At 46.1% G+C, this 25,665-nt stretch overlaps 1 protein-coding gene across 2 annotated transcripts in view; it reads left to right on the top strand.

Annotated features, from left to right (window-relative positions):
- Positions 1-25,665, top strand: part of LOC144791993 (prosaposin-like) — a 128,295-nt gene that overhangs the window by 71,210 nt on the left and 31,420 nt on the right. For both annotated transcript variants that reach the window (XM_078666862.1, XM_078666861.1), the window contains exons 8-10: positions 5,830-5,975; positions 18,874-19,056; positions 20,132-20,300. In XM_078666862.1, coding sequence (XP_078522988.1) covers positions 5,830-5,975; positions 18,874-19,056; positions 20,132-20,300 — 498 coding nt within the window. The remainder of the gene's footprint in view (positions 1-5,829; positions 5,976-18,873; positions 19,057-20,131; positions 20,301-25,665) is intronic.

Here is a 25,665-nt window from a genome sequence, read left to right as displayed (position 1 = left end):
CATTTACCCCCTTCCTTACTTGTACACACAACTAACTTTACCACAGATAATTTAAATATTAGCTCTAGTAGTTCTAGTAGCGATGATAGTGAAGGTGCTATGGTCGATGATGGCAATCTAACCACTAACACCTGTAGCAACGATAATTCATTGCTTAACAAAATCGGAGACTTAATTAGGTTTTATCTAAAACCTATAGAAAAGTCAGTCCAACAGGTTGAATTGCGTCTAACCCAACTGTCCCTAGCTCTGAATGCAAGCAATGCTCCCATCATAGACTCCAATTTAGTACAAGGGAGACTTCCTAATCCGAACCCAAAAACAACTCACACTAGACCGTAGCGAATCCTTCTAAAACGATTCAGAAGGCCCCACAGGAAACACTACAAAAACAGCCGTTATCAACTTTAACCAAGGCCCAAGTACCACCTAAACTACCCAATCCTCTATTGAACCAACCGTCAACTAACTCTAAGAATCATACGTCCACCCGACCAAAACCTCCTCCTGCCTTACCAACCCGGGTCCCTAGCCTCCCCAATCACCCTGTTGGATTTAACACCATTCCGAGAAATAGAAAGAGGAGAACCCATCCTATCCATCTTCCGCCTGAGGCATCCCCTTACGTAGTAATCATGACATGTGTCCCTGAACTTTCACCCAACCAGGACGAACCGGTTTGGTCATTAAAAAACAAAATAATATATTGGTTGTCCAATAACAGACCCTTACCCACTTATTTGGACAATAGAGTCACCACTGTGCGAAGAGTCCCCTGGCTAGGCACTGTGCCTAAAACTATTCAGGGCGATTGTGTTATAGTGAATTTTGCTGATCATAATACAGTAGAGCACATTTGCTCCTGGGGAGATCATACAACCACTGACGGGATAGCCACCCATAGTCTGTCATATTTCTACCCCCCGGCCCCACGACATAACGCCGCTCCCCCTTGGACTTGGACAAAAGTGGGGAACTGGGGTGGGAATAGAGACCAAGGCCACTGGGCAGGCTATGGATTCAATAACCCACCCCCTGGTCATTTTACAAACTGGAGAGGCCCACCTCTAACCAATAGATATGAATGTCTGGATATGGTCGATTGACCATTCGTTCCCTTTACTAATGACAAAGTCAGTAACACCATCCAAATTCAGTCAATCCCGTCCAGTTCTCCTTCCAAGCTTAATACTTCCTTGTCAGATTTACCCTTCTATCCGACTACTCCCCTGGCTCAAGACCCTAGTCATGCTCACCTACCCCTTTCTGAAGAGCCACATATGAGGCAACAGCATAACTCTTCAACCTCTTGTGATTTACAACTCGCTTCTTCAACCCCTTTCCCAATTACCCAGACCGATGATTTAATTCCTGCACATTCACATCCACAGAATGCTAACCCCATTTTATCATCAACTTGGGATCTTCCAGTCATTTATTGGAACGTGGCGGGCCTCAGATCTAAGATATATCTTCAGTCATGGATTGATGTGAATAACAAACACAATATAGTTTGCCTCCAGGAAACCTGGGCTATTGACCCCATCCACATTCAGGGGTACAAAACTTTCCACATCCCCGCCAGTCCGTCCATCCATGGCAGACCAATGGGTGGCCTAGCTATCTATCTTTCTAATCAAATCTCGTTTATGACGATAAAGGTACCCTTAGTGTCCCCATCTATCCAAATTTTAAAATTAGCCTTTGACAAATGTTCTGTATATTATTTTATTAATATGTATAACAATCTTTCGCCTGCTGATTGTGCAAAGTCTTTGTCAGAAATCACCTTTTACCTATATGAACAGAGAGCTAAGAAACCGCAGCTGCAATCCTATGTTGTGTGGGGTGGGGACTTTAATATCTATTTGTGCAGCAACTATAAAAAAGGCATCTGCGGGCTCCAAGACGAACACGACTCCCCTATCACCCACTTTATACACTCTAGCACAGGGAGCCTTTTAAACGACTGTCTCTTTTCATTAGAACTCGAGTTTCGAACGAAATAGTGTGTCCCGCTGTTGAGTTCAAGCCGACCTTCCATGGTAGAGGCTTGTCCACCACCATCGACTATATCTTGTGTTCGCAAATCCTAAAGAATCGTTTAAAACATTTTATAACAGGTACCGATCCCTCAAGTGATCATTATTCTAATAGTATTACTATTACATTTAACACAGCTGTTTTAACTACCAGTAAGTCCAGTCTTTTAACCCAACAATCCCTGGCGATGGACAAAATCAATGGCTACACGGTAAAATGGTCAAAGATCAACCCCAAGGAGGTCACCAATAAGATCATCCAAAAAATCCTTCCCCTAATATATATTTGTTTAGATGAGACCTCACCTCCTCATATGATTCTCTCTACCTTTGGCAAAATCTTAGAAGCTATTCGGCAGGAGCTTACTCGCCAACATAAGACACATGATAAGGACTCGCGGGGATGGTTTGACTCCCGTTGCCGCAAAGCCCTTAGTGCGCTAAAAAGAGCGCTTCATTGTCAGGATAGGGACACGGCCCTAATAGCCACATTGAGAAGGAACTATAAACTGGCCCTGAAAACTCGTAAAAGGGAAATAAAAAACAATCTCTGGGCTCAACTCCATGAGAGCACAAGAAGTAAAGATAGCTCGCTATTTTGGCGAACAGTTAAGTCCCCCTTTTTAGTGGACGCTACAGCTGCTCGTCACCTTGATGTGGCTGTACCTGCTGAAAAATGGGTCGCTCACTACTCACAGATCTTCGGGGATTTCTCCCCAGCAGCCTCGGCCTCTCGAACCGGTGGGGAGGTCCTTACCACGGATAACATCTACCCTATCGACCTCCACTTCGATCTCACAGAGGTCACCGCTGCATTGACTTCCTCGAAGACCGGAAAAGCTCCCGGCCCTGACGGAGTCCCACTCGACATCTTCGTGAGTAACCTAGATCTATGGTCCCCAATGGTTACGCAAGTTATGTCCGCAGTCTCACAGGCCGGCTTAATTGACTCTTGTTCCTCATCTGTCCTCCTACCCATTTTTAAAAAGGGAGAGCGCGACAACCCAGCCTGCTACAGACCCATCTCCCTCTTGGACTCGCTGGGTAAGGTCGCCGGGAGGCTAATCCTGGAGCGCCTCCAGGATTGGGCCAAAGAGAATAAGATCATCACCGACCTCCAGTTTGGGTTCCAGGAGGGACTGGGGACTGTAGAACAGGCCCTTAATCTGACACTACTTATGGGTAAATATGCTAGGGCTAAAGGCGGAAATCTTTATTTGGTCTACGTGGACCTAAGCTCCGTATTCGATTGCGTGATCCATTCCAAGTTATGGGAGATCCTGAGCAATCTGGGCGTAGACCCTCCACTTCTGAAATTTCTTCGAGAGCTCTACACAGATGCCAAAGCTTGTGTGAGGTATGGCATTAATGGAGAGTTATCGGATTCATTCAGCATTGCTAAGGGCGTTAGACAGGGGTGCGTCCTTGCTCCATTTTTATTTAACATCTATACAAATGGATTGGAGCAAGCTATGCTGGCAGGCGGCAAAGATCTCCCCTGCATGAACACCCGACCAATTCCAGCACTACTATATGCTGATGATTCTGTTATTCTAGCGAGAACACCAAACCAGCTCCAACTCCAACTGGACAAATATTGTCAATATATGCTCACTCTTGGCCTAAAAGTAAACAAATCCAAGACCTTTGTTATGCATATTGGCAAAAAAGTTCAGAAATGCAAACCTCTCCATATTGATAATACCAGATTAGAAAACGCCAGGAAATACCCTTACTTGGGAATCCTTATCGATGATCAAAACTCCTGGAAACCTGCCATTACTAGTAAAAAAATGCAGTTTCAGCGCACAACAGCAGCGTTGACTTCCTTCTCCAGGAAGTTGGGTAAGCCTGCTCCCGCAGAGATACTTAAAATCTTCCAAGCCAAGTGCTTGAGCGTGGCTACGTATGGAGCGGGCGTATGGGGCTATGCTCCCGTTGGAGAGCTCCAAGTAATCGAAAACGACTTTTTGAAATATGTACTAGCTCTCCCTCGAAGCGCTCCTAATTACGGTAGTCATATCGAGCTCGGTTTGGATTATCTATCTGACATCATTAGATTCCAACCGATCCTCCTTTGGCACCGTATATGGACCAAGGAGCAATGTCACCTTTCACGGTCACTAATAACTGACTGTTTGTCATTGACCCACTGGAAAAAGATTCCCTGGTTATTTTATATTTTTAATTTTCTGAAGGATTTGAACTGTTTAGCTTTCTTCACCAACCCTTCCACTTTAATGGACATACCCAGAAAGACCTTGAAGAATTTATGCGTAACCCATCTAAGAGACCTTCGTATGTGCTCAGAAATTGGTAAACAATCAAACACCCAATTAGTGGCGATTCAATCCTCTCCTGGCATACAACCTTATTTGACCTATTATTTGTCAAATTATGACAGATATGTTTTAACAAGATTTCGTTTTGATTCTTTTTATCGTCTTGTCTCGTTTCCAGAGCCCTTAGACTGGCAACGTGAATTAATTAGATGTCCTTGTGATGACTGTACCCCCCAGTCAACATTGCATGTAATTTTATTCTGTAGTTTCTACGAGACCCCGCGTAAACGGTGGTTGGTCCCACTTCTTCGACAAACAGGTCTTAGAAGATGTAGACCCGCTCTTTTGGCAGTACAGTTTTTAGACTCCCAATTTGTCGCAAAATGTATAGCTTGTTTTTTAAAGGCATGTTTGAAAATTCGTTCTCAACTAGCGGTTTCTGCATTGTAAATTTTATGTGCAAAATTCTTGTGTATATAGCTTTTTGCTAATCGAGGCAACATTGTACAGACGATTTCTTTTAAAATTCAATTTAATATTTTTTCCATATATTAGTTAATATTGTACTTACGAAAATTTTTATAAAATTGTTGCAAATATTTTCTATAATGTACTTTTATGATTGTAAAATCAATCGAAATAAAGTTTCTTTTGACTTAGATCTAGTAATGCCCCAGCCCGTTCCATGCACATGACACCGAAGTTTAACACACTCAATATGCACACAACCCACATATTTTCCACAATGTGGACTCGCAGAGGGGAGGGAGGGATCAGTTCAAAGTTTGTGTTGTAAACAGACACTGTGATTGCAATATTGCAGTCCGAGATCTGTATAAGAGTACATTGAAAATATGAAACAATGATCTGTCTGGTGCAATAACTGTATTCTAATGATGACGAAAATCACTAAAACCTGTTAACAAAAAAAAAGCAAAAAGACATAGGAATCTTCATGGGCAAAAGACTAAATGGAAGGATAGCTCCGAGTCACAGACAATTGAAGACTTTCATTCCTACAGTGTGTATGTCATGAAAAGAAAAATCACTGCTTTAGAAAGGTAATCATGTTCAGAGTATACTGGCCAGATGGCAAATTTGGTAAGCTAAAGGTTAGCACCTTATCTACAAAGTGTGAGCCAAAAAGTGTCGACTAAGAAACTTAAGTTTTTGGAACTCATTAAAGATTGGTCCCCTTTTGAACATGCACCACACAACTTCTTCAATAAATTCGGAAATGGACACTTTTTTCCTTGGAATATTTGGTAAGAACTATTTAGATGAGGCCTAACTATTAGGTCTCTTGGAGTAGCCTCACGGATCAAATTTAATATGTAATCATATTTATTAAGCCAACATTTTGGTTAGAATCCTAACAGGGATGAATACTGAGCTTTCTTTTCTGGGACCAATGAAAATTTTGTTTGGTTGTAATACTTACCTGTTTATTTCCAAACCACACTTGTGGATCACTTAGTATCCTTCTTGTCTGTGCTTTGTTGCAGCGGGGACTGGTGTGGAGCTGGTTGATCTGGAGAGCCCTAAACTGTGTCAGCAAGGTCCTGAATACTGGTGCCAGAGTGACGAGACAGCCTCATTATGCATGAAAGAAGATTTCTGCGTGGAGCTCTGGCAGAATGCTCCTGCTGAGGTAAGTCTTCCCAAAAAAGATTATCCCATTGAATTTGCTTTTGTTGGTACTTTGGTTGACTTAAAAGGGACGCAGAAAAATGGAACAGGGAGCTTCTTTTCTGATCTTTAGGTCCGACCTGGAGAAGGCTTTAGCTGTATGTCAGATAATTGTAATTAATACAAAATAATGATACACGCTAGTGATCCTCGCTTCATGCTGGCTTACCTCACATCACTGTAGGAAACCAGGCTCACAGTGTCTGAGGCTTCGAGCAACTGGAATCTGACACTGGCAGAGCAAACTTCACCCGGTTTAGGCAGCACCATCACAATCATAAGCGCAACACCCTCCTCTTTTGCAGCAGTCTTGGAACTGGTGTCACCAAACCATACTAAACACGGACGATTACAACACACATAACAAAACTATATGCTTAAAATCAGCACATTAACCACATCCACACAACTCAATGAGACAGAATCCTCAACACTTGAGTGTGAATGTTCTTGAACTCCCACAGTGCTGCAGGTGTATGAAGATGGAAATAGACAACTATACAAACAAACCTATTGTGAACCCCACTTCTCGGGGACAGACCCAGGTGGAGGAATGAGACACAGTATATGCTCTTCAGAGAATAGGAGAATGGATAGGTGTCAATCATGCTTCACCACAACAAGTAACTCTCATATAGATATGAAATGTTAGGAGTGAGACAGCCCTGAGAGAAACTCTTATCTACAGGGAAGCATTGTATATAGGTATGGATCCCCATTCTGGCACCTGGAGACAGTAGCAGCGCACAGTTTTTTTTTTGTTTGAATATTTTTGTTGGGTTTTAGCATTCGTTACAACATTGTTAGATCTGTGCAGTAATGCAATGTTACAAAGGGTACTTGAACAAATAATTCCCAAGTCACAATGCCATACAGATGTATTGTACTGTTCAACTGTTATTGGGGTGATTGGTCCGCGTGTACACATTACATGTCGCTGCACCATCCATGTCGTGCACTTCATATGGAAGAGCCACATCCCCTTCGTAGTGCAATGGTGACCCTGCGTCCCGGCTCTGGGTATTATCCGTCTCTGCGGGTGCACCTGGTGGGGGTGTCTAAACGTGTGTCCCTTAATGTTGTTGTATCATTGTTTTAGAAATGCTTTCCCAACTATTCTCTGGTGGGGGCCTCCCTCCAGTGTAAACTAGTAAACTGTATGTAACCGTTGGAATGAACCAGAGGAAGGGAGGGATCTTAGGGGAGTGGGAAGTGTGCAGCTGTGTTTACATGGGATTGCTCATATCCCTGACTGTTCATGTGAATTGAATGTGGATGTCTGGTCGTTTGCGCGGGGCGGAGGGGACCATCTGGCTCGGGTCCCTGTGGTGGTCCTTACTCCGACAGGGGGGGTAGCCTTTCGGTGGGGATACCACTCTCGTGCGGGCCCGGGGTGATTGGTGTCATTGTGGTGCTTCAGAGGTGCCTGGGGTCGGGTTGGCTTGTGGGATCATAGGTGGTATGACTATGGGTGTCTCCGGGGGGTTCGTCGCCTGTGCGAAATCATACATCAATTGTGCCCAGTCCAGGGAAATGGGGTGTTTGCGGATTCCCCGCAATTCTTCCTCTCAAAGCTTCTCCTCCTCCGCCTTACCCCACTTGGTCATGGCGCCTATCCAGGCTGCTTCCGGGGGTCCTGTTGGGGACCTCCAGTACATGGCTATTCCCCTTTTTGCCAAGAGGAGGGCGAGGGACATGAATCTATATTGTGTTTTCTCGGTTTTCCGCTTGCGGAAGATCCCGAGCGCACAGGCCTCCCATGTGGACATGGTTGTGAGACCGGTGACCGCTGTGAGTGTCCGATGCACCCTGTTCCAGAACCCTGTAAGTGTGGGGCTGTCCCAAAACATGTGTCTGAAGTCTTCTGCTGGGGTTTGGCAGCGGGGGCACTCAAAATGCTTATCGGGGAAGAATCGTTGGAGGCGGTGCGGTGTGAGGTAGGCCCTGTGGAGGATATTAAATTGTATGTTCCTGAATCTTGCATTTCTAGAGACTTTCTTGGGGTACTCCAGAGCTGTGCTCCATTCCTTGTCTTGGACTACCAGACCTATGTCCTTTCCCACCTTTGGCGCAAGGGTTGAAGAGACGGGAGGATCAGCTCACGAATTGCTCTATACAGCCACGAGACCAAATGCCGCCCCCCTCCCATGTGGAGAATCGCGTGAATCACTGGGTGTGTTGTAGGCTCCCCTGTGTTCGGATTCCAGTGCCTTCAGCTACTATCTAATAGCTGTCTGTCTACTAGAAATTGTCCAGGTAGGAGGTCATATTGCTCCATCATCTGATCATATGTCTTCAACTGTCCCTCTTCAAAAAAGGATTCCATCGCAGTAACTGCCAGGTCAGTCCATACCTGGAGTGCCCCTGCTGTGTAGTATGTGTCCCCTTTAGGAAACCCTATCAGTGGTAGTAGGGGCGAATATGGCGGCCTCATTTTAGACAGCCTGTGTATCCGCAGCATACAGGTGCGTGCTATGGACAGCTGCAGTGGCCGTGTGCGTAGGGGTTTCGTGCCAGGTAGCAGCAGTATGTGACCTGCCGGTAGCGACATAGGGCAGTCCCTGGTGAAAGTCTCTTCTATGTGGCGCCCCGCCGTCCAATACAATAGCCACTGGAGTTGTGCCGCTAAAAAATAAGCTTCAAACGCTGGCGCCCCCAGCGTTGTGGGTATATAGAGCGTTGACAATGCAACCCGGCCCCGCCCCCACCCCATATGAGCGCGATGAGCAGGCTATCTAATTCCTTATAAAACGATCACGGTGGAATTACGGGGAGGTTAGTGAAATGGTACAGGAGTCGGGGGACCATTATCATCTATGCCAGTGCTACTCTGCGTATAGGGGCCAGAGGTAATGTTTTCCAAAAACCTACCGCTGATCTGAGTCCTGCCAACGCCTTACGATTGTTCCCCTCATATAAACCCTCTGGGGTGTGGTATAGCCACACTCCCAGAATCCTAGGAGCTTTTGCGTTCCATGTGAGCGACTGGGCACCAATCCGGGCCTCAAATGGGGCCAGTTGGTGGCTTAGTGGGTAGAGCGAGGATTTCTCCCAGTTTACCTTGAGGCCCGAGGCCTCCGCAAAGTCCTGCAAATACTGCCAGATGACTGTTAGAACTTTTGTGGCGTCTCGGACAAATATGAGTAGGTCGTCTGCGTACAGGGACACACAGTGTATGGTACCCGCTAGGGGGATCCCCCAGTCTGCTCCCTCTACCGCTAGGGCGAACAGGAGGGGCGATAAAGGGCATCCCTGCCTGGTCCCCCTTTCCACTTTGAACGCTGGGGAGATATATTTACCCATCCGAACTCTGGAAGTGAGACGTGTGTAAAGGAGCTTTGTGCATGCCATTATACCCGGGCCGACATTATTTCTACGGAGCACCTCAAATAAATAGGGCCATAACAGGGTGTCAAACGCCTTTTCGAGATCTAGAATTAGGCATGCCGCATTGGGAAACTGCCCCCCCCCGTAGTGTCCTGAATGTGAAACAGTCTGCATATATTCTGTGACGTGTTGCGGTTTGGAACAAAGCCATTTTGGTCTGGGTGTACCAGTGGGATCAGAATCGTAGCAAATCTTTCAGCTAGGATTTTACCCAGTATTTTACAGTCTGTGTTGAGTAGCGTGATTGGTCTGTAGGAGGATGGGAGGGTAGAGTCTCTGTGTGGTTTTAAGAAGGTGACTATAATCAATTCCCGTAGGGACCCCGGTAGTTCCCCTCTGTGAAGTGCGTCATTATACATGATGACCAGCCGTGGGATTAGGTGGGTCGAAAAGGTGCTATAATATTCTAGGGGGAAGCCGTCCAACCCTGGTGCCTTGTTCCGGGCTAAGGCTCTGATCGCATGTTTGACATCCTCGGGCCGAATCTTCTTCTCTAGTAGTTTCTTGTCTTCTAGTTGAATCTGGGGGAGTGTAAGTGTAGTGAAAAATCTATTGATGGGCTGTGGCACTCCCTGGCATGGGCTTGATATATACCTGAGTAATATGCATGGAATACTTGCAGTATCTCCGGTTGGGAGATCTGGAGTTGGCCTGCCTGATCCCTCACCTCCGTGACCCGCTTCACGTCGGGGTTTTGCTTAGCAAGCCAGGCCAGGAGTGTCCCTCCCCTGTTGCCCTCCCGGTGTACCCTGGCGGCGTAGGCTCTAAAATTGTATTTGCTGAGGTCCCGCAGTGTTTCCGCGTATCCAGTCTTGGCTTCGGCCACTTGTGCCGGGGTGGCTCCCCCTTGGTCCTCTTTTTTCAATAGGGCCGCTAATGTGTTTTCTGAGTCATGCAACGCTATCTCAAGAGTTTTCCGCACACCCACCACTTGCTGTATACAATGACCTCTGGCTACTACTTTGTGTGCATCCCACTCCAGGAGTCTCGAGGACGCTGAACCCACATTCACTGCGAAGTGTTCTCGTAAGTGTTCCCCATGATCATGTGTGAAGGCCTGATCTGTGAGGCATTCCCGCGGCAATTTCCACGTGGGTACCGGTGGTCTTCATCTGAGGGTAAGTGAGTGGGCGTCATGGTCCGAGAGCACCCGCCCTAGGTAGTCTGTGTGTTGCACTTTGAGGTATAATGCTGCCGAGCATAAGAAGCGATCTCGACTCACCCGCAGATCATGGGGTATGGAATAAAATGAGTATAGCTTGGGGGTGGGGTGTCGTGCCCTCCAGGCATCCACTAATGCCCAGTGTTTGAGCCATGCATTAAAGAATTCAGTTTGCTTGTGTAGCGGTGAATGTGCCTGTGGGGTCGGGCCCGGTCTAAGCCAGTGTGTAGCACACAATTGTAGTCTCCACCCAGGATCCAGGGGGTGTGTGTATAAGGAGCCAAGGCCTGTGTAAGACGGTTCCAGAACCTGTCCTGCTCTGCATTAGGGGTGTATATACTACCTATTAATACCGATTGCCCATCCAGCAATCCCACCATCAGTACATACCGTCCCTCCCTGTCCACCACCCTTGTCTGCTCCCTGAAAAGGGTACCAGGCCTGATCCAAATTAATGTTCCTCTGGCGAACGCTGAGTACCCGGTGGCACAGATGGTGCCTCTCCACATCCTCTGCAAACGTTCCGCCTCTAACGTCGTTAAATGGGCCTCTTGCAGAAAGGCTATGTGTGCCTGCTGTCGTTTTAGGTAGGCATACACTGAGTATCGCTTGCTTGCTGTATGTAATCCCCTCACATTAAGTGTAAGGAATGTAACGTCCGTGTTAGGGGTTTTCGTCATGTCTGCTGTTACCTATGTGGGTCGCAGTTCGTTCCTGTCCCTTCACACAAACGAAATCTCCCCCACACACCCAACCGCCACCCACGAGTCCAATTAAAGACAATCCAGCAGCACATTCCCACCAGAGCATCAGGGAGAAGAGAAGGAAGGGGAAACTTGAACTCAACTTCAAGGAAACAGTCACAACATAGGGGGCCTATTGCTGGGCACAATAAGTCCAAACTGTTCATCTCGTACTGTCTCTAGTCCATTACGGGCGGGGGGTGTTCTGACGTTACCACTGGTGGATAGCTCCCCTGCCACCCACCTCATAATATATCTGCATATGTGCCCGCTCCTGCCATTACCTTTCATCGTTGGGTTCTTGGTGCTGGGGCTCTGCCCAACTTCTAGGGGTGTCTCGATTTTACCGTGCCGCTGTTCCTGCTGTACCTCATATCAGCGTGTCTGCCGTTTGTGGAGTCACCATGGGTGGTGAGACTGAGCCTTCTCTGGAGGTACGAGCGTCGCTGACTTCCTCCTCTGATGTGAAGAGATGTGGGCCATGTTCCCCCTCCGCGCTGTCTCTTGTGCGTCGGGCTTCTGACGCCGCCTGTAAGGCCCTTCTGCGAACCGCTATGATTTGCTCTAGATCGGGAGAGTTCCTGGTGCTGGGGACTGATGGACGACCCAATTGTGTGAGGGTGACTTTTTTAGCGCGCAGTCGCCTCTTGTTGGAGAGGCCATGATGCGGTGTGTGCCTGCGTTCCGGCAGTTCGTCGTTGTGCAGTTCCAACCAATTTCTTGCTTCTGCTGGGTCCGTAAAAAAATGGGTTGATCCTCCATGGATAATCTTGAGATGGGCTGGAAAGAGAAGTGCGTACTGCACGTTATTTTGGCGTAGGGTTTGTTTCACCGCTAGGAAAGTGGCCCGTTGACGTTGCACTGCTTGAGAATAGTGCGGGAACAGCATCACGGGCTTATCCTCGACTCTGAGTGTTTTCGCGAGTCGGGCCATCCGCAGTACTGCATCTCGGTCTTGATAATGGAGCAGTTTCAGCAAAAATGGCCTAGGTGGGGAGCCCGCAGGCGGTCTCCGGGCAGGAACCCTGTGTGCCCTTTCCACCGAGAAGAATGGTGAGAGGTCTTGGGCCTGGGGGAAGGTTTTAATCCACGTTTCTATGTATTGTATGGGGTTCGTCCCTTCCACACCTTCCAGCAGGTTCAGGATTTGTATGTTGCTCCGGCGAGAACGGCCCTCTAAATCATCTGTTTTGCGCTCCAGGTGTTTCATTTTGGTCTGCAGTTCTTTGATGGCTTCCTGGTGTGTCTGTATCTGCGGTCCCATCTCGTGGAGTGTTTGTTCCCCCTGGTGTACCTTGGCGGCCAGTTTCCTGTGGTCATCTCGCAGGAGGTTAAGGTCCGTGGCCAACTCGCCAAATTTGGTTTCCATGGATACCCGGGAATGTTCTATAGCGGCTAGTACTTTGTCCAGCTTCATTGACATATCATCCGCTTGCGGTGGCTCCCCGATCTGCTGCCTCCCGGACGGGCCTGGGGAGGGCTGCTTCCTTGGTGCCGGCGCTGGTGTCGAGGTTAATGTCCGTTGCGGTCTCCCCATTTCTACTGCGGCAGGGCTGTGGGCCCCAATGGTACACGCTGTGGCATCTGGTCATGAGGGATTTGCTCTTGAGGGCGCGATCCGTCGTTTTCCGCTCCTTACTCAACTTAGCTTCCGAGCCCACATAACCTGTAGGGCACCGTCAAGAGTCCCGCAGCCAGTGGCACCCGTTGGCGTCCATGTCGGGGGGCGACCCAGCACCTCTGCGCCCCCAAGGATCCCGCGGTGAGGAGCGGGGCCCGTGGACGCCGCGGGGGCTCCCCAGTGCCCGTCGCCTCGGTGTAACTCTTACACTCTGCGGTTGGGGCTGCTGCTATAAAATGATTCCACTGGAGGAGGAGTGTGTGCTCTTCCGTGCTTCCTACCGGCCAGGGATGACGGCGGGCTCCCCCGATGTGATCTGGTCTCTGGTACACTTCACCCCCTCTGGAGTCGGCCAGCAAGGACCGCCATTTTGGTCAGAGCTGATAGTTCACACATGCGTCTCGATAGTCGTGCTTCCCCCGTGGCGTCGTGGATCGCAGTGTCTTGTTCTCCCGAGGTGGGTGATGAGACCGGGGGTGCAACTGCGGAACCCCTCACCGTGCACCGGTCCCTCCAGGCAGGGCGCCCGCTTCTCCGATGGTATATACATGGGAGAGGTGAGATCCCATCAGAGTAGCTCTCAGCGGTGGGGGTGTGGCACCCAATCCCCCCCTCCATGTGGGGCTAAGAAGGGTGCAAATGGACTTTCTCACCCCGTGTCCGTAACATCTGTCAGCAGGGCCTGTCCTCCGGGGTGGCTGCACTTCTCTGGTTGCTGGCACCGAGGCCCCGGCCCGCGGCCCTCAGGGGAGTGCGACTGGGTTCAGAGCCGGGTGCCTCTATGGGGAGGGGGGGGCCCTGATTCAGCCTCACTCCGCTATTGGGCGATCGCAATGCGTTGCGCTTGCCCCCCGTGTCTCAGGCCTCAAAGTTCGTGGCTCCCGTCTGGGGTAGTCGGGATCCCCCTCGTCTACACCGATCGCTCTGGGGCTCCGAGGAGGACCCAGCCCACTCACAGTCGCGTCGGGGTGACGGGCATGGAGTGTCAGCGTCGTCTTCTGGCTGCCACCGCAGCTCGGTGCCCAGAGTCGCCGTGTTCCCTCCCGGCAAACTGTTTAGCAAGGACCAGTGGGCACCGCCATTTTGGGTGGGCCCGGGCGCCTATGGGCCGATCTCACAGCCCCACTCCCACGGTGATCAGGAGACTTTCTCGGGTAGCGGTGGCATCCGCACGGGGGGCCCTATCGCAGCCCGTGGTCCTGCAGGAAAGCTGATGTGCTAGGCGCCGGGCAAGGTGAGTCCTCTGGGGGCAGCCGATCGAGGCCCCCACGCAGCGCTTGCACCTCCCCCCTGGTGGATGAGGGGTGAGGGGGGTCGCCGGGGGTGTCCTTCGTAGAAAGGGGCGGCACTCTGCCCTGGTCTCTTCCCGCTCTTATACTGGCGTCCCAATTGGCGCGCCCCAGGTCCCGAACCTCATGGCGCCCGTCTGAGGTGCCGGAGTCCCCTCGGCCAGCACGGATCCCTTGTGCGGGGACTCCGGAGAGCACCCCTCGTACTCACGGCTGCGTCGGGGGGTAACGGATGATCAGCCCCCATGTCAGCCCCTCTATTGTCGTGCTGGCACGGCGCACAGAGCCGCCAGGGTCCCCTCCAGCAACTTTCACTTCAGGGCTCGTCAGGCGCCGCCATTTTGAATGGGCTCGGTGTCCGGCAGGCTGATCCCGCAGCTCCGCTCCCACAGCGATCTGGTGACAATTATTGGTCCGGGGGCATCCGTGAGGGTTTCCCAACTCAGCACCCGGCATTAGTGGAGGGTTTAGGCATGTGGAGTCGGGCAAGGCAAGTCTTCTGTGGGTTGCCGGTCGGAGAGCTACGGGAGTGCGTCCGCCATCTTGGCTATCGTAGCCACGCCCCCAGTAGCAGCGCACAGTTGTTGAGATTTCACAATAAAAGGTTATTTATTATGCACAATTCCTACAATTATCACAATAATCTCAGCAGTCATAATACGAAGCAAGGTAAATATGAGAACTACGTTGAACAATAAACACTCCTGCTATCTTTATTAGATCAGCCTAGTCCCTATCTAATATTTACATGTATATATATTAAAAGTGTCGTGGCTATTGCATTGGCTGAATGGTTATTAGAATTCTATAACTAATACTATAACAAGCCATGCAAGTATCCCCGCATACCTCAGAAAGCTGTTGGGTCCGCGGCCAGATAGCAGTGCTTTGAAAATAAATGTGATCTTGCACACACTGTTAACATTGCCATTGCAAAAAATAATGTTCTAGGCCGTAAGCCTGACACACACAAACACACACACAACCACACACGGTAAAGAGTTAAGGCTCTCATGCTGGCACACAATCAGGCCTGACTTGTATGTAACATGTATGTATTATCAGGAAAGCCCTGCTACACATGACAATCAATGTAACATTATATAGCATTTTAGCAGGTGCCGTACAGCAGCATTCTGCTCTGTTGCCCATTGCCCACGCTATGGTCCTACTCGGGAACATGACTGTTTAACTTGAAGGTTTATCCTATGTTTTCTCTGAGTTATTTCAAAAATGTCAGGTGGCCTAAATGCCGAACATCCAATGGCCATATGAGGTTTAATCTAATCTGAGAAGTATAATTTTCTGTTAAATTCAACTTTGTTTAAAAAAAAGAAACAGCTTCATGTTAACCCTCTCAGGACCCTGCCCTTTTGACTCTTGGATTGTGCAGTCACTCGCAAAAACAAGTGGCTCGGTGACAGACTGCAAAGTGATGTTTAGATGAAAATAGTACCCACTATCATAAACTCACTTTATTATTATTGTTTTATTGAAATAGAACATAGGAACTTCCTAATATCGTAGCAAGACAAACTATTAGACAATTTACCCCGATGTTCTCCTTTGTAGTGTCTACAGAATGACCCAACAGACTTGATTTATAGTGCAAGCACACTTTTGTCTTCTTCATTCTAGCTCTGCCCTTCTTGTCCACCCGGAAACGTCTAACAAGTTGTTATTGTTACTCAATATCCTGGAATATGGGGATTGCTGATTTTAAATGTTATGTCTGTCGTTCTCCTAGCAAGTGGAAGGGTTTCTCCCACATTTAAGTGCAACTTTGGAATTTGCGACATGGCCTGTCTCCTGCCAGTTGGTCTTAGGGTGGACAAATGTATAACATTATTTCAGGGGACCCTGAAATGAACCCTTAAAGTTTGTGGCAAGCTTCTTGTTGGTGAAGGTATGGAATGGGTACTTCCTGACTGCCCTCCCCCACAAGCTGTTTTGATAAAGTTCATTAATATTGCTATATTGGTTACAGCCTATTTCAGTAAATGTTAATAACAATTGATCGTTAAATTATACTTAATTTTTACTAGAATGAAAAATATAATGTGTAGAATTAGAGTTATCAAGCAAGAAAAACAATTACCTTTGCTCTTGTTTTCTATTTGATATCACTCAGGACCAAGGATTATTCACTGTTCCCCATCTATAATTCTATATGTAATAATTATGGCTCCCTGTTTTCCATTTGACTGATTTTTAAAGATAAATAAAGACAGAAAAACATTTATATTCATGTCTGTAGTTATTTTTGAATATGGATAAATACAGAACTTGGGTTGCGTTTTGAGTTATTCTTAATACTGTCTCCCTTGACTGCCAGGCCGATATCTTTGTGGATTGATAGGTAAGGGGGTTAAAAAAAGGAACTTTAGAACAGAGGCTTAACCAGTAATAGATATTTACAATTTACAAGGTTGATACTGAAATGTGCATATTTTCATGTAAGTGCATTGATTTATCTTCTGTGGTGTTCATAGCATTGAAACCTGACAGGCATTAAGCATGAGTGGAGATTTATTGGTTAAATAAATGTGGAAATATACTAATTTCAGTTTAATTGTTCACAAAACTCAAAATAAATATGGATAAATACAGATACAATTAGCAAAAAATAAATATGGATAAATGCGGATTCAAATGTAAAAAAACAAATACAAAAAACAAATACCATAAAACCAGGAGCCCTAGACATTAATAACATTCTATTCAGGATTGCAGTAAGCTATTGATTCCAAATTAAAGTGGAGCTAAACAAAACCCTTTTTACTGCTCTCTGTCCATCTTCAATATTTTCCTTACCCATGGTTTCTTAGCTGCTTGTTTTTTGTTTTATCGTGGGGATTCCTACTCATGGTGTTTGGTGTTGCTCCTTTCACCTTCACTCTGCACCCCCTTCATCTGTTTAATTGTTTTAATTTACTTCCCTTTTTACTGAATCGGCCATGTCTGGGCTCCACAGTAGTTGACACAGAAAACACACTGCAGCAATGGTACACTTACATAGGAGCCCTGTCTTTTATCTATTTTTGCCTAATTGTTGTTACTGTACTTATTATTCTATTAATTGTAATGTGTTTTTTCATTTTTTTTATCAACCTAACCTGGTATTTCACCACGTGTACTGTTTCATTTTTTCTCTTTTTCTCTGTACTTAGTTATTTTTAATGAAAATGGTTTGTCCATGGAAATCATTTTGTAAGAAAATTGGTTATTATTTGAGGTGAATGTGAGTCGTTCCTAAGTAATAAGCCCCAAAATCCTGTCAGGTCAAACACACAGATTCAATAATGTAAAATTGTCCCCAACCATTGTAGCTAAGGTACAGAACAAACATGCTTCTTTTTGAAAATTGTGCAATCATTTTGCAACACTAATAGAGTCAAAAGTCGAAACACTACAATAAAAAGCTTACAAACACTTCATAAGGATTATAAAAAAACAATAATAAGAAAAAATAAACCAAAGGCACTAAAATCCTGAGATATGAATTTTAAAATATTTTAAGACAAAAAACACAAAAAAACAGTAAAGTGTCCATCAGAATTGCTGTTTCTGGTTGACTCGGACCTAGGTGCAATTTCAGGCTGATTGTGATGGAACCAATCGGGTCGACCTGGTCAAAGTTTTCACCTTCTAATTTGGCCAACTTTGCCATGTTTTAGGTGTTAGAGCACATACACTTGAAAGTGAGCAGCAGTGCCTTAGTACACAGAGCTAAGATTGTGTGAGTTAAAAAACCAGGATCATCAGCCCTCAAAATAGGGGGGTGACCACGCAAAAAGGGGCATGCTCTTGCACATTTGTATTTTGTGGACATGGTTTTCCACGCCTAGACATAACTCCAAATGGAATGTACCTAGCCATGAGTCGTTGGAGTGGTATTTTCCATTTCAGAGTTTCAACAGTTTGAGGTAGTCCTGTGAAGTAACACTGCTTATAGCAACAACCAACCTCATGGCAGCCTTTCTATTCCCTTTTATTTTACTTACACCATTTATAAAAGAGACCAATCTTTCGCAGACAAATCAGCCCTGCTGCGAAACTGCTAGGCCACATACTCTATGGAAAAAAACCTCTCCAGATGCATTTTGGGATAGTGAAAACACTATTTTGAAGTGTTTTTAGATATTTCCATCACAATATTTCCCTCTTTTCTCCAACTCTTCTAGCCATGTAGAAGTTCTGCCTGGCATCAGCTTCAATTGGCCATTCCACAGCTTTGTCAGCTTTTCAGAATTACCAATTTGACTTGTGACTGACTATCGCTGCCCATTCAGTCTCCAAAAACCAGTCCCAGGATGCCACTGACTCTTCTCATTCCTACCATACAGCTGAGTTGTTCCCAGTCCTAGAGGCCTCTGATTGACACCAACCTGACAGAACTCACTCTGTCCCAAAAATCCAGGATTTGTAAGCCCACAGAACAACATATACCTGAAATCTCCTGCTTGTACAGCCTTTGTCATGTGACTGACTTCACCCCAGGCCTAAAGGGCTTTCAGTAGCAGCATCCTGCGGGGTAATCTCCCAGTTTTCCTGTAGACTGGTCGGCCTAGTGGGCAGTGAAAGCAGCGCCCCACCCCAGTCCTGGGTCTGTAGAGTGAACTCCTATTCACTTTTATTACTATTTTGTTTTGCCCCAGATACTGATTGGCTCGGGAGCTGGAGAGTCTGCTGGAAGTCTGGAGGCTCCCTTTGGGGAGAACAAGGAATGGAGGAGGAACGATGGAACTAACCAGCTGCGTGGTAGCTGGGGACTCAAGTGCATGGCCTGCAAATACGTATTCAAGTTTTTAGGAAAACATTTACGTGATTACAAGAGCAATGTGAGTATGCAAGCGTGAGACTGTGCGTGAAGTACCCAAGTCCCCTCAAAGACGCTGCCGTAGGAGCGGCTGAATGTATCCCATCCCTGAGTCACGCAGGCCAGGGGGTGACTGGCCCTATATTTCTGCAGATGCTGTGCAAGGATTATTGTGGGTTTGACCCTGTCAGCTATACAGCCAGGGACAGATTCTCCGCAATTCCGGAGGCAGTGAACGTCACTCCACTGGCTCAGAGCCAGCAGCTGAAAAATAAAACGACATTCTATCATCGTTTATTTTTCAGCAGCTAGCTCATCCAGCATGTGTAGGAAGGGGCGGGGCCACGGCCATGGGAGTGGAAGGAAGACTGGTTGTGCACTTCTAAGTGTGCATGTGTGTTTGGCCGGCTGTCTCAAGCCAGCCAAACATAAATGCTCACTTAGGTTTCTCCAACCCAGCTGTATTGTACAGCTGGGTTGGAGAAACAGCACAGACTCCCTGTCAAAGCAGCCTGCTCAGTCCAATCCCCACGCTGCCTTCATAACATGAGAGCAGAGCAGGGATTGCACAGGGAGTCTGTGATGCTGTCCCAGTGCCTACAGGGACAAGGAAGAAGGAAAAAGAACACTGAGGCACGTCGCAGGAGGTTGCTGGCAGTTTCAGATAAATCATATTTTAAAATTATTATTGAACTCCCCCCCTCCCCTACAGTCTCCCTCCCGTGCTCCCCCTGTGTCCCCTCCACCCGTCGCACCACTTCTTGTATGTGGCGGCCCCGACTACATACAGCCCTAAAGGATATAGGGCAGGGTTCTGTACCCCAAGAGCTGGTGTTCATACAGTCTAAGAAAGCAAGCTCTGTTGACCTATATCAACCCCAGGAGCTGTCCAGTTCTAGAGGTGGCTGTGCATCCCAACGCCAGTCACTTGAGCCATCCAACCCAGGGTCTGCCTCCCTTCCCTTAATATCAGCCCCCCTCCCTTTCAGAGTGAAATAAATAAAATTAATATTTTGCAAATAAACACATGCATGTGATTAAACCCATCTTTTGTTCGTTGTCTGCTGTTCCCCCCGACTCTCTCTCACCTGCTACAGGAAGACATCAGTAGCGCACTGGACAAGGTTTGCAAAAAGGTATCAATTCTTCTTAGGATCCCCTGCAAACTGGTGATCAGAAGATACAGGAAGGCGATTATTCAGGCTATCGATATGCACGAGGATTCAGCAACATTCTGTGCCAACGTGCACCTGTGCAGCAGAGCAGGTGAGGATCATTCAGGGGCCTTGGAAGTGATTCTCCTCCGGGAGTCACAGGTGGGTCAGACAAAGCATTGACCAGATGGGTAGAGACAGAAGCTGATTTCTCTGAAGCAACAGGTGCCTGTGTTCTTTCGCTCAATTTCTAGGCATGTTAACAACCACTTAAGAAAGATGACAGAAGTAGGTGCTGTGTGCACAAGTATCTACTCACTTGTCTTAAACACTGCAAAACCTCTGGGTTCTGATGACATTCTCAAACCGCTCGACCTTTGTCCATGTGGCTTATGCAAGGCTTTAAGTGGGATAAAAAACGTAGGGTGTCATATAAGGGCCATGGATGCTAAAACAGAAAGCTCAAAGAGGAACTAAAATACCATTGGGGGGCACACTGAAACTTAGTGGTCTATTACGATGTTGGGCGGAAGGCCATCCGACAGCTCGTCAGTAGCGTTCCGCCCGACATCTGCAGCTGCGGTCCGACCACCGCATTATGATGCATGCGTTCAGAGGCAGTAGGTGGAGGGACCAAGCATCACATTACGATGAGCTCAAGGAGTCTGGCGGACCGTCGAACAGACCCTAATCCCTACAATAGTGGTGGTGTACTTGCTCTAGGACTAGGAATTTATATTCTTGGATGCTATTTAACTATAAATCGTAAACTTTGGATGTGAGCCCATGTGTAATAAATTACTGCAGTGATCGACTTTTGAATGTTGGGTTCCTCCTACTAGCCCTCAGTGATACATCCTCTCATCTCGTCGCGGTCTTGATATAGATGGTGTATACATTTGATACTATATAACATTTGACGGGTAACGATTTGCAAGCCACTAAGCCTGCTATCCAATGGCCTCTGGATGAGATTGAGCCACTTAATACTCAGTGCCCTGAAGAAGTCCTGTACTAGGATGAAACGCGTCGCCTGTACCTCTGTGAAAAACTATAACCATGACTTCGCTTTTAATCTTCTGAAAATGGAATAAAAAGAGAAATTTTTAAGAACACCACTATTGGATGTGGATTATATAATTGTTCTTTTTGCTTCAAAATCGATGTGTGGTGCACTTGTGCTTGTGTTTTGAACTTATTATTTTCAGAATTAACAGTGGAGCATGTAGGCTGGACCTCTATGTGCTCAAGGTCCCCAATTTTTGTTAATGGATTATATATATTTATAGTAATATATTTAAAATATTCATAAAATGAATACAATGTAAAATACATATTTTTTATTACACTCTCTCTATGTATATGTATGTATGTGTATATATACATATATATAAATATATATATATATATATATATATAATATATAAAACTCATTCACAATAAAGCCATAAAAAATTTAAACTACTAAATAAGAAAAACAGTTAATGTAGAGTAGACAATAAATAAAATATAAAAAATTCAAAAATTCTAAAAACACATTCATAAAAATATAAACATTCAAATAAATGTAAAAATAAATATAAAATATTAAAAATTACAAATATTATTGCTATAAAATCTGTTAAACCAATACTAGTCAAGCCAATTTTATTGATTCAGCTTTACAGAAAAGTCACACAATAATAAAACGTACCATACAAAGTGCAATTAATCCCCTGGCGTATGTAATCATTATAAGATTATTTCCCCAATAATGCAGAAAGCTGAAAGATAAGAGGATGCTCCTGGGCACAGAACATAAATAGCTTAAAAAAAGGATAGGGCTCTCATACAAAAGGGAGTAGCCAAGGACAATCTTATCTTAACTACTAATAAGTGCCTTGATAATTCGAATAAGCAGTGTAAAGACTAAGGGGCCTATTACAATGTCGGGTAAAAGGCTAATAAACAGTTTGACATCTGCTGCCGCGGTCCGACAACCGCATTACGATGCGTGTAGTCGGAGTCAGCAGTTCGAGGGACTGACCCATGCTTCCCGACGGGTTCCTTGACCCATCGGACTGTCGGATGGAGGGTATTCCCTACAAAAGAGGCGGTGCCTGCTCAGGCACCGCCGTAGGGATTACATTGTCCCTTTCCCTCTGCCTTTCTATGGTGTTCCAACCAACAAAGAAAGGCAGATGGAAAGTGACTTTGGGGGTGCTAGCAGGGACCCTATCCCTCCTGGGCCTCCACTATGGGCCCTGGCGGAACCTGAGGTGCCCTCAAAACATCCATGCAACACAGTGCATGGATGTTTCAAAAGGGTATTTTATCTATTGCGGTTTGTGCTGCGGCTCGCAGCACAAGCCACAATAGGAAAGATACACTTTCTGACCACCTTCAAAGCGGTCGCATCATAATTAGGGAAGGGGATCCTCCGACTCCTTGTCAGGTGGTCCGGTTTCTGAAACGATGACGATCGGACGCTCGTCTGACCGGCATCATAATGAGGCCCTTAACAACAGGCTGATAAAAAAAAAAATAGTTAAAAGTGATTTATAACCACGTCAGTCCAAGCTTGATAAGGAGAAGGGCCTTAAAAACCTAAAAAAGCGCAGAAACCACAAAAAATGCAACTGTACTTAAGAAAAACAGTTTGAGAGAATGCATATGATCGTGCAGCTTGCAAGATAAAGTGCAGGGTATAACTGCCAACATAGACAGCTAAAGGATGTTAGCCTCATAGGCTTGTTTGTGCAACGGCTTCAGAAAATGGAACCGCGCAAGAACTGGGCTATTTACGAAGGTCTAATGAATCCGTGCAACAGGCAAAATAAAGGGCTACATGCAGCTGCTAACATTAGCTGACTGTGAGGAAACTACTACTAAGTACTTCATATGTCTAAAAAGAGTATGGAGGCTATGTAACAAGGTGACAAAAGAGTTAGTAAAAAAATGCTTTGCAACCTCGTTAGAAGTCTAGGGTAGGCAGCACCCAGAGAAGGCATCCATAACTAAGTAAAAGGTAGAATACAATTAGATAAAAGAATATGTTCTGATTGGGCAACTTGCAGCATACAGTGCAACGTGTTTGCCAGCATAGGAAGCTAAAAGGCTGTCAATATAGCTTGTATGCAGTAAATGCAACAGTGCAAGGACAGAATTAGTTAAAAGATCTTATATATCCATGTAACAGGCAAAGTAAAATGCTACATGAAGCTCCCAAAATCCCTTCCCATCCAATAAAGTGCAAATACAATTTAAAACAATAGCAGCAGTTGACAACAGTTCTGACCCAGACATCGGACTGGTGCTCCAGACATGACTAACCTAAGGCAGGAATGATGATGATAACAATGGACTCCATGATAACTGTCTTATTGTATTTCACAGTGACCCCTGACGAAGGGCACTGCATTGCCCGAAATGCATTGGGTTTTATCGAATAAACACTGACTTTTGATGAACTTCACATCAGTCATGTTCTTACACGAGGTCCATAGGAGCACAGCCTGAGCATCAGAAATTATGAAAAATGGTGCATAATTCCATGTGGGGACTACAATTTAAGAAAAAGATTGAAAAACGAAGGAAACAAGCACAATGAAAAGCAGATTACATTTTGGATTAAGTACGTACACATGATTGCCAACAAGGCGCGTTTTGCTGTGCGCTTGAATGGGGCGAAATGACGCCTCACTTCATTGCTACATGTTGTTAACGATGTCAATTGGGCAAGGCACCACAACCAAGCTGCACGCACATTAAGAAATACCAAGTGAGTAAAAGCATTGAACTAGGAGTGCATCCCGTTATAGTTTATGTATGTCTTAGAGAGTGACACTCTCCATTGCCTGAGGTATTTCCAGTCGTCTTCCTTTAAAGACAATATATATGAAGCTACGGCCTGGCATATCTCGAGCTGGTCAGTTCTGTAGCATAATAAAGGGGCATCCTTTCAAGTCCTCACACTGTATTTTAAGCAGACTTCTCGCACTGTATTTTAAACACAAGGGACGGAGGTAGGTCCTACGAGGGTCTAGAGCAGTGGTTCCCAAACTTTTTTGACCTGTGGCTCCCCTGACCTAATCAGCAGTTGGCCGTGGCTCCCCACCATTTTTTTACCGGTGGGTGGGTGGTGTGTACCTCATGTTATCTTCCTTAAAGTAATTGGGACGCAATGAAGGTATTATAATGGTTGGAATGCTTAAATTATTAATCTCATCCACTGGCAATCACTTTGGCTGCATCCCAATCCATCGTTTTTTTCCCCAACAGAGTGCCTGGTCCCAAACCCTTATTTATGCCAGCTGCTGCTTTCAGTACCTTCTGCGAAAATGGAACATTGAGTTTGGACTGTCGTAATCAGTATCCCCTGCCTTATTTTTACACTAAAAAGGTCTGTCCTTCCATCTGTGTGCCCATCTATATCCAAACATATTCAACCATTTTCACACCTATCCACCATATATCCTTCCGTCCATCATTTCACTCATCCATCCCTCCATCCACCCTTTCACTCATCCATCCATTATTCATCTACCCACCCTTTCACCCCATCCATCTGTACAATAATCCATCCATCCACTCTTCCACCCAGCCATCCATTCACTTACTCATCCATCCACCCATTCACTTACTCATCCATTCACCCAGTCATTTATCCTTCCACCCATTCACCCTTTCAGTCATTCATCCTCCCTTTCTCTCTCCATCCCCCTTTCACTTATCCATCCATCTACCCACCCATTTACTCATCCATTCATGAATCCATCCATTGATCCTATTACTCATCCATTCTTTCACTCATCCAACTATCCGTTCACTCATCCAGCCATCCGTTCTCTCATCCATCCACCCTTTCACTTCACTCATCTATCCATCCTTTTGTCCATCTACCCCCTTTCACTAACTCATCAATCCTTACATCCACCCTTTCACTCATCCATCTATTCACCATTTCACTTATCAATTCATCCATACACCCATTCACTTGCCCATCATCTACCCTTTCATTCATCTACCCATCCATCCTTTCATACACCCATCCACTAATTCACTCACCCATCAGCTGCCCTTTCATTCATCCATCCATCCTTTCACACACCCATCCACACTTTTACCCATCCATCTACCCTTCCACTCATACATACATCTATTTACCTTTTCTCTCATCCATACTTCCATTCATTCACTCCTCCATCCATTCTTTCTTTCATTATCTATCCATTCCCCCCTTTCATTCATGCATTCATCCTTTCAGTAATCCATCCAGCCATTCAGACATTCCTTCACTTATTTACTCACCCACCTTTTCACATTATGAGCTGAGCCTTTGTCTGCAGAGTTGCAGGCAGAAGAGGCCCATCAAGAATGAACTACAGCAAGGGGTGGGCTGGTGGAGAGTTCACTATGCCCCTGCACATTGGCAGACTGAAAACGTAGAAGTCATGCATGATGAAAAGTGCCAGGCCGTGAGGTGACTGTAACATGGT

Source organism: Lissotriton helveticus, chromosome 11 (genome assembly GCF_964261635.1).
Source record: "Lissotriton helveticus chromosome 11, aLisHel1.1, whole genome shotgun sequence".
Lineage (NCBI taxonomy): Eukaryota > Metazoa > Chordata > Amphibia > Caudata > Salamandridae > Lissotriton > Lissotriton helveticus.
Note: the sequence above shows the minus strand (reverse complement) of the source record. Positions and strands in the feature narration are given on the sequence as shown.